The sequence below is a fragment of the Pteronotus mesoamericanus genome, unplaced genomic scaffold, assembly GCF_021234165.1.
Source record: "Pteronotus mesoamericanus isolate MK-2021 breed Mesoamerican mustached bat unplaced genomic scaffold, CSHL_Meso_final scaffold_533, whole genome shotgun sequence".
Lineage (NCBI taxonomy): Eukaryota > Metazoa > Chordata > Mammalia > Chiroptera > Mormoopidae > Pteronotus > Pteronotus mesoamericanus.
This window is the reverse complement of record NW_026555320.1, coordinates 3,618,209-3,627,634: the sequence shown is the minus strand read 5'-3', so window position 1 is coordinate 3,627,634 and position 9,426 is coordinate 3,618,209. Positions and strand designations below refer to the sequence as shown.

Here is a 9,426-nt window from a genome sequence, read left to right as displayed (position 1 = left end):
CGGCCCCACCCAGGCCTCAGTATTGCTGCACATGAGCACAGTGTGCGCACGCAGACAAGGATGGCTGGGGCCCCGAGGCTGTAAGTGAGGGAAGGAGAGACATGTGACACTGAAGCCTGGTGGCATTGCTTTCACAAGACTTTATTTTTCATAGAGCAGAAGCTGGAGCCAAGGCAAATCCAACTGGTAAAACTCGTCCCTGGGCTCAAGTTAAAAAATAGTATCTTCGATCGTTCATCCCCTTCTCCTCCACCAGGGGCGAAATAACCTCCTCCAGTCTATTCTGACATTCCGCACCTGTGAACAGGAAGAAAGAAGCTGCTTCTGAGGGCTGGACCCACGTCAAGACCCCTTCCCAACTAGACCGCCCTTTCCCGGGCCACCCCAAAGGCCTGAAGCTACATTCCACCCTCTGACTAGGATTCTCAGAACGTGCAGTTGAGTCCCCACACCCATAATCCGATGAGGAATCTTAGGACCCTGCTGGCTAGTTGCTTCTCAAGGTCACACAGCCCGTCCCAGCAACGCAGGCCACAGCATGGCCAGCAACCCCATCACTTGGAGCCCCTGGCTCTCCGACGTCCGCAGGGGTCAGGCTCTACGGGACGGCTGCCGAAATACAAAGTGCTGGGCCCCACCCCAGACTGGGAGGCAGCAGGTCTCAAGGGGCCTGACAACCGGCGTTGCCACCACCTTCCCGGGAGAGGACGGCCCTTGGACAACCGCTGCTCCGGGGCCTTGCAGAGCCAGTCCTGGGGACCTGGGGCTCGGGCTGAGGGAGGAGCCCAGGGCATGAGGGGCTCTCTCTGCCCTGGATGGGGCAACGGTGAACGGGTCCACAGGAAGCTCCATGCACCCCCGCCCGCGGGCCCCGACAGTGGGGGAAGGGGCCACTTACGTTCACACAGTTGATGTCAAAGGGGCCATTGGCCTGGTCCAGGGTGACGGTCCCCGAACACTGTTTCACCAGCTGGAAAGACGAGGCCTGAGGTCAAACTGGGATCTCTGGGCTTAAACCGTCCAGCCTCACCCCGGTGACGGGAACGGTTCCGTGGACGCCTATGGATCAGCGTCAGGGGAGGCCCCGTCGGCCCCGGGCCCCAGCCTCACCCCGTTCTCCTGGAAGGCACACTGCTCGGGCGGCAGCTGCGTCGTCCTGGGGCACACAGTCTCCTTCACCGTGAAGCTCACAGGCTTCGGGCTGTTTGGGTCCTCGTCCTAGAAGGATGAGACAGTGGCGAAACCAGAATGGGTAGCCGAGGCTTCTTCGTCCAGTCCCCCGAGTCCCCCATTTCACAAGTCCCTACTGTGTCCGTGACTGGGTGGGGTGAGGGGCAGAGTAAGGAACAGGACAGGAACCGTCCCTGTCCACGCCAGCCACACAGAGCGCAGGGTAAACCTCAGACAAGCTCTGGGCCCAGAGAGACGTCAGGGGGCTCTTGCAGGAATGACAGAGTCACAGGAATCTCAGGGCTCAGCAAAGCCCTTCTCTGTGTGAGAGACGAGCAGGAACAGGGGCAACTGGAAACAGGGAAATCACGTCCCAGACCCAGAGGCCCCACTCCTGTTCCCGGGACTTCCAGCAGTCCCTGAGGCCACCATGCGGGTGTGGAGGGGGTACCTCCTCGCACAGCATAGACTCTAAGGCAGGAGGCTGTGATCGGGGAGGGAACACAGCTGGGGAAGGTCTCCTGGAAGAGGTGGGGTCCCACGGAAAGGGAGGAGTGCCTTCCCGACCCCAGCCCCTGCATGAGCACACGGGGTGGCAGCGTGGCCCCTGGCTGGCCCAGAGCCTCCCTCTCGAGTCCCCTGCCCACTCACTGCACTGGGCGGCTGCGAGTCCAGCTGCAGGAGGCGGTAGAGACTAGCCTCCGAGGACCGCTGGTTGAAGGCCTCCACGGCTCGGAGCACGGCCTCGTTGTAGCTGAGGGCCTGGGCAGTGGCTGGCGGCGTCGCCAGGCCCAGCAGCAGGAGCATCAGTGAGCAGCGCGCCCAGGAGTGGCCATCCTTCTGGGCCTCCATGGTCCACTTGTCTGCATCGCCGTAGCCTGTGGAACCCTCCTTTATGCCCGAGACTGTTGCAATGGCCAGACCAGGAGGCTTCCTGCCCCTCCACGTCACCGGCCTCCTGCCCGCTCTGGGCTGAGCGGGAGCTTGCCCCAGCCCCGCTGTTGCCTCACGAGGCTCGCTGGACTGGGGGCTTGGCCGGCCCCATGTGCGCCATGAAGAAATGGTTTCTCCATCCTCTTGACAGTTCCTGGTCGTTCCGTGGCCCATCAGGGAGTTTCGCCAGGATTGCTCAAGAGAAGTGAGAGGTCCAGAGAGAGGAAGGAGCCAGGCGTCCGTCCTGCTTCTATCTCCCCACTGTGGCCGCCTCAGGAATTGGGGTCCCGCCACGTTGAGGCAGCAGATTGACAGGAAAGAGGACATTCCAGAGGTGCCCCAGGGATAAGATAAAGAACAAGGATAAAGGGCTGAGACCCTGTCTAAACTGGTGGTTCTGCTTTTGGAAAAGCGTTAAATCCTAGAAATCAAGAATGCGCCTGTGCAGAAGATGGTGCCTGACCTCCGCTTCACTTAAAGAACCTTAAAATAAATTAGAATTGTGGGATCCCCTTCCTGGGAGGCAGAGAAGGAATCATGGGAGACCCACCCTAAAGGAATCGAAGACCTCTCCCCCCTGAGTCCTGGCTGCTGTTAGGCTCTGCTCCACTCTCAGCACCACTGATCAGCACTGAGTCCTCGTTCCAGGCCCCGCAACCCACCCCGAGGGTCCTCAGATCAGGCTGGTCGTGGGAGGAACAGTCACCTCTGGGTCTGCAGAATTACCTGCACAGCCAGTTCTGTGGAGGATGCCCAGGCCTGTTCACCCTCTCTGGCCCCAGCCCTTGGTCAGTTCAGGTGCGCGGGGCCACTGTGCCCTGTCCCGGATTCTTCTCTCCTGCTTTCCGGTCTGAAAATGTCCCCAGCCGCAGCCAGACGTGTCCTGTTGCCCGGACCTCTCGCCCGCTCAGGCTGAGGAAGGGCCATCTCCAACTTCCCTGGCCCGCTCCTTTGCTGTCACAGGCAGGGACTGCCGGCTGGCCAGCCCTCGCCGGCCCGGGGCCGCTCTCAAGCCAGGTCTCTACCTCCCCAGGTGAAGGGGGCCCCCTGTCCACTCAATCCTTCGCCTGCCCCATCATCCCCAGAGGCCGCCCTCCTGGTTTCCCTCCTGCCTCCCCTGTAGCTCCCTCTGGGTCTCCTCCCACGACCTGTCCCTTAGCCTGGAGGGCCTGCAGAGCGCCTTCTGGGACTGCTTCTTCTCCACGGGTGTCACATCTGTCAGGGGACACACTCTCTCAGGCCCTCCGTCATCTGGCACACAGGACAGCTGGTCTGCGTCTCTCAGTTCCAGGTTTCCGGGATCAGCCCAGGCTGCTGTGGCTCAGGGCACACTGAGCGTGTCCTGCAAACCAAAGGGTCGCTGCTTGGATTCCCGGTCAGGACAATGCCTGGGCGGTGGGTGGGATCCCTCAGGGTAGCAAGTGAGAGAAAACCTCATGCTATTATTTCTCTTCCTCTCTACTCCCCTGCTCAGCTCGCCAAAAACAAATAATACATAAAGTCTTTGAAAAGAAAAGACTTCTAGGATCAGCCCTGGCCGTCCCCAGGCCGCCTGGCCTGCTGTTTGCTCGCTGCCGGCTGCACAATGGTCCCCTCGGACCTCCGTCTCTGCCCCCAATCTGACTCCTGCCACCATCCTCCCTCCCCCTAAGTGCGGCCACAGCCTTGGACTCCACCTTCTCCAGGTTCCAGGCTCTCCCCGGACCACAGTCCGCTTGCCACGCCATTGTCTAGGCGCCGCTTCTGCCTGCTGATGTGGCCATTTCACGCCCCGCCTTCAGGAGCCCACGCCCCACAGGCTGGCTCAGGGCCGGGCGTGCTGCGGCCCCCGGCGCCCTCCCCGCAAACCTGCGAGCCCCAGGAGTCACGCGGCTCCTGCATGCGGCTACTCGGGCCCTCGGAGCCTCCTGCACTTCGCCCCTTCTGCTTGACCTGCCCTTCCAGCTATGCCACTGTCCGTGCCTTGACACCAGACCGGCATCGTCCTCCTCTCTGCTCCCTCTGTCTTCAGGAGGTGTCCTGTGATTTGGGCCCCCATGACGCCCTGGTCGGCGATCTTGGGGGGACTGGAGGCTGGGTGGCTGGTGCTGGGAGGAGGAGGGGGCGCCACGGGACAGAGAACGGGCCCATGTGACAGAGGGGTCCAGAGGCCCAGAGGAAAATTCTAGCCCCAGCTCCCCTGAGCAATGAATGGCCATGCGGCCATGAGGCCTGAGGTAGCTGTGGGACCCTTGGGCGCCGGCCAGGGCCCCTTGGAAGGCGGCTCGGAGGCCACCGCTGCTTGCGCACTCGGCCTCGGGAGAAGGAAGGAGCAATGGGCGTGTGCGCAACCCTGTTTCTTAGGCCCGATGTTGCCCCACTGGGCTCTTGATCAAGCCGGCCTTGCACATCGGGGCCCCTGACAGTGGTTTCGAGGGCAGTCAGATTGGGACATGGGACCCCTAAGATCTTTCCGGGATCCCTCTCCTTTTTCTGGCTTCAGGGTCCCAAAGAGGCCAAACTGGGAGAGAAGTAGGTTCCCATGTTGGTTTTTAGACGAGGAAGTGCGACCGGTCCGGTCCTGCTTCCCTCTGGGTCAGGCCCACCAACTAGGGCCCCTTCCCTCCTCGTTGGAGGGGACACTATAGATTCTCCATCAAGCACCTGCTATTGTAACAGGGCCTGAAGCAGCTCCCAAGGGCTGGTCGGGTCCTTTGACGCTGGGTCAGGCAAACAGGCGTTGGCATCATCGGGCAGCCGCTCACTGGCGGCGACTCCTTTGAAAACCCCTGTCCTGGGCGGCACTCTCAGCGGCACCTGCGTGTCAGCCCAGCTCGAGGTGCCGCAGGCGGACGAAGCCCCGAGGGAGAGGGCACGGGCCACCCGTCAGAGTGTCCCCCTCGGGCCTCCAGGGATTTTGTTTGGAGGAGAGAAGGACAGACAGGCAGAGACGCAGGCAGAGAGGCAGAGACAGAGGGAAAGGGGAGAGGGAAGAGGAGCCAGGTCGGGGGTGGGCAGAAATGCGGAGCCTGCGGTCGACAAGCCGTGGATGGCCTCCCTGGCCCCAGGCACCTTCTCCTCACCCACGTCTCACCCAGGAAACAGCATAGAACCACCCAACCTATTGGAGCAGAAGGCCCTGCAGAGGCTGGCGAGGGGTGTCACCGCCTCCTCCCCGAGCTGGGGCGCCACCTTTCCCAGTCGCCCTCTATTTCTCCTCGTGCCTGGTGCACCCAGCTGCGCTTCCCCACCGTGCCCTGCGTTGCAGCCCCTCCTTCCTCAGGGGCCGCCCACAGCCAGGGGTGGAGCCCCCCTTCTCCTCTCCAGAGCCCTCAGCTAGTTGGGCTGCGTGTCTCAGGGTCCACCCCACAGACAGCTCGCTCGGGGACACCTCTGGCTGCTGGCGCTGCCCGCATCCTTCTCCCATGCCCACCAGGGACGGTGTCACGGTGCTGAGCCTTCCAAAAGGCGGCGTTTGGGGTCTCTCTCAGCTGTGCGATAGAGCTTTCTGCAGTGAAGGGACCGCTCTGTATCTTGTTAACTATTTCAACCACTCACGGCTGTTGACAACTGAAAAGAAGGCTAGGCCTACGGAAGAACTGATTTTTTAATTTTCATTAACTCAAACACTAGTGGCCACAGATGAACTGCGGTAGAGACCCTTTTTCCTTGGCTTCCTTGCAAAAACTCTCTCCTCTTTCGCAGTGTAGCACTCTCTGAGGGGTTTATGGCAAATGGATGGCCCCGGCACCCCCACCTCATCAGCCCTGGGCCCCCATTCAAGGCCAAGGGGGACCTCCGAGGTCCGGGAGACACAGGCTGCGGGCGCGCCCTCGGGGGCTGTGGAGAGACGGGGCGCTCCAAGGGGGCCGCTCCCTCGAGGCCACGTTCTGTCTCCCGGGCCCCGCGTAGAGGCCTGAGGCTGCCCTCACCCTCGGCCGAATGTGCCCAGAACATCATCTGGAACAGGCAGGGAGAGCCCCTGGGAAGCTCTTTCCTTTGCACACATGAGTAAGACGAGGCCAACCCAGGGGAGGCGAAGCAACGTGCCCAAGACGCCGGGATCCTTGAAGACAGATGGGAGGCCGAGACCCGGGGCACCGCAGGCTCCCCCGCCTACAGCTCACCCTCTCATCCCCCCCAACACCCTCCCCCCACGCCCGAGGGTGGTAAGGTGAGAACACGCAGGAATCATTTTCGAAAGGATGAGCTCTGACCATGCAACCCAGAAACTCCATATCTGGGTGTTTGCCACCAAGAAATGAACGCAGGTCCCTACACAAAACGTCTTACGATAATGTGCATAGCAAATTTATACAAATTAATCAAGAAGTAGAAGAACACGAGGATGAAGGTGAAGACCACGAGGAGGAGGAGAAGGAAGAGGACGTCCAGGAGGAGCAGAAGGAGGGGAAGAAGAAAATAGCCAAAAACCAGGGACACCCCGGTGTCCCCTGCCAGGCTCCTCACACTGGGCCACCCACATGCGTTCTGCAATGCTCCTGGGCAGGAAAAAGGAAGGAACTGCCAGCACACACACTCAGAAGCACCTCACAAACATGAGGGTGAGGGAAAGAAGCCAGAGGCAAAAGGTCATGATTGTCTGCTCCTGTCCAAGGGAAATCCCCAGAAAATGCAAAGCTCCAGTGAGAGGAGGTCGACCAGTGACCGCCAGGGGCCCGGGTGAGCAAGAGGGGACTCACCGCCAAGGGGCGAGAGGGGAGGTTTGCGTAGTGAGAACGTTCTACATCGTGACTGTGGTGGACGTTACACGATTGCAGACATGTCCCAGAACTCACGAAATGATGCCTTGAGTGGACTTCATGGTAGAAAATGTATACCTCTGTTTTCAAAGCAGCGGAGTGAGGAGTAAGCGGTGGAAATAGGTGGGCATATTTTCTCAGGAAGGAGCGTTGGTCTCCCTCCCTAACAACAGGACAGCGGAGTCTGATCTCAGAGGAGCTGAACGTGCAGAAGGCTCTGAAGGTGGGGAAAAGGAGGAGCCCAGGGGCGGCTGCCGCCCGCCCACCTCTGAGGCTGCGCTGATTGTCCCAGGGAGGGAGGCGCAGGCCTTGCTGAGGAGGCACTGCCCTGGGCCAGGGACAAGGCTCTCACTTCTGTTCCTTGTCTGTGAAGTCAGTGTGGGCTTCACTGCAGAGGTGGGCACTATTCAGAGTTTCCCTCCTTCACAGAACACACAGGCGTCCCACAGGTCAGGACATGCCCAGGGGTCTGGATTTTTGGCCGAAAGGGAGGGCGTGGTTGCACCCCCGGCTTCCTCTAGGGCAGGGTTTGTTCACGGCTGAGAAGGGTTCAGTCCTGGCAACCAAGTTCCCATCCCCCCACCCCCCTCTCCCTCCAGAAACACACACACACACATGCACACACGCACACACTCTCAGCATCTTGCCTTATGTGGGCATTTGTCAAACACCTACCAGCTAGTTGGCGCCACAGGCTGTAGCTCAACCAGGATGGGAAGGAACCCTAGGAACAATGTTTCCTCCTGGAGGCGCAGACACAGAGAAAGGCTACTCGGCCCCACCACATTGTTTCCCTGCGCCCCACTATGTTCTGTGGAGGGCACAGCACTCTGTTGCAGGTTGTAAGGAGGGCCCAGCTCTAATCCAAGACCTCTGACCTCCAGAGAGCACCCCAGAAAACCTCACAAGAATGCTTGTCCTTTTGGAGTGAAAGCCTCCCCTGCTCCCGAACTGACTGTGGCTCCCTATTTCCCCCCAGCCTTCCACTCCCTGTCCTCTGCCTCTGGCCTAACTCTGGCCCATCCCTTCCACCTGCTGGGAACTCTCCCTCAGCTGCTCAGCACGGCAAGCCTTCCAGACCGTTCCAAATGGGGGGTTTGAGGTCTCTATCATCTGCCTTGTAGTACTTTCTCTGCCAAAGGACTGCCCTGTATCTGTGCTCCCCAATATGGTAATGTTTAAACACTCAGGGGTGTAGGCAGCTTGAAACTTGGCTAGTCTAACCCAAGAAGTGTTTCCTTAACTTTCATTAATTGTAACATAAGGAGCTACATACACGTTGGACTGCGGTGGAGACCGTTTTGCTACGGTGTCCTTGCTAATTTTCCCTCCTCCGTGTACCGGCACCCTCTGAGGTGTTTATGGGGAACGGATGGCCTCAGACCCCCAGACACAGCAGCCCTCGGCCACCAGCTCCAGGCCAAGAAGAACCTCCGAGGGTTGGCCGACACTGGCTGTGGCGAGGCTTCGGGGGGCTACAGAGAGATGGGGCGCTCCGAGGGAGCCCTCTCCGTCGGGGCCACATTCTGTCTCACGGGCACCGCGTGACCGCTGCCCCAGCCCGCAGAGCGCAGGCCACGAGTAGCGGCCACAGGCGGTCCTCGCCACCGCCGTGCACCCAAAGAACACCCTCTGGGACAGGCAGGGACACCCCTGAGGCTGTTTCCTCTTCACATGGACTAAAACCAAGACAGACCCAGAGGAGGGAAAGCAACTTGCCCAAGACACTGGGATCTTTGAAGACAGATGGGAGGCTGAGGCCCAGGGCACCGCAGGCTCCCCCGCCCGCAGCTCACCCTCTCCTCGCCCTCAACGCCCTCGCCCCACGCCCGAGGGTGATAAGGTGAGAACACGCAGGAATCTTTTCAAAAGGGGGAGCTCTCATCATGCAACCGAGAAACTCCATATCTGGGTTTTTGCCACCAAGAAATGACAGTAGATCTTACACAAAACCTCTTAAGATAACATGCATAGCAAATGTGTTCAATTTAATGGAGAAGTAGAAGAACACGAGGATGAAGGTGAAGACCTCATCCAGGACCTCTGACCTCCAGAGAGAGGGCCCGAAGAAACCTCACAGGAATGCCTGGCCCTTTGGAGTGAAACCCTCCCCTGCTCCAGAACTACTGTGGCTCCTTATTTCTCCCAAGGCTTCCACTCCCTGTCCTCTGCCTCTGGCCTAACTCAGGCCCCATGCCCTCCACCTGCTGGGAACTCTCCCTCAGCTGCCCAGCACGGAGCATGAACTCCCAGGCGAGCACGTGAGGGCAGCCGCACACACTCTGCAGTGTTACCTCGTCGCGGGGCCGGGTGCGCGGCAGCAAGGATGAGCCACCCGGCACATCTCCGCAGCCCCCTGACTTCACACTTCGGAAAAGGGTCCCGCTACTCCCTTTGCTGTGTCTTGCTGATGCCTCTGGGTGGCAGACCATTCGAGGTCATTCCTCCCACTTCTTGAGGGGTAACCCTGACCAAGGGTGGTCCCGGCCTGGCTGGGTGGCTAGGTTGGTCGGGCATCACCCGCAAGCGGAAGGCTTGCCGGTTTGATGCCGGCCAGGGCACATGCAGGGCTGCTGGTCTG

General features: G+C 60.2%; 1 protein-coding gene across 1 annotated transcript; it reads right to left on the bottom strand.

Annotated features, from left to right (window-relative positions):
• Window positions 1-223: 223 nt before the first annotated feature.
• Window positions 224-2,022, bottom strand: LOC129087792 (cathelin-like). The gene is made up of 4 exons (XM_054594823.1): window positions 1,822-2,022; window positions 1,111-1,218; window positions 899-970; window positions 224-297 (listed from the first exon to the last, which is right to left on the bottom strand). The coding sequence occupies exons 1-4, from the start codon at window positions 2,020-2,022 to the stop codon at window positions 235-237; spliced, it is 444 nt and encodes a 147-aa protein (XP_054450798.1). The 3' UTR covers window positions 224-234.
• Window positions 2,023-9,426: the final 7,404 nt, after the last annotated feature.

Bases quoted from the DNA above. Each gene is read 5' to 3' on its own strand.
- LOC129087792 (XM_054594823.1), bottom strand. From the start codon at position 2,022: ATGGAGGCCCAGAAGGATGGCCACTCCTGGGCGCGCTGCTCACTGATG. The intron at 1,219-1,821 runs GTGAGTGGGCAG...TCATCCTTCTAG, and splicing joins ACTCGCAGCCGCCCAGTGCA to GACGAGGACCCAAACAGCCC. The intron at 971-1,110 runs GTGAGGCTGGGG...TCGTCTTTCCAG, and splicing joins GTGCCTTCCAGGAGAACGGG to CTGGTGAAACAGTGTTCGGG.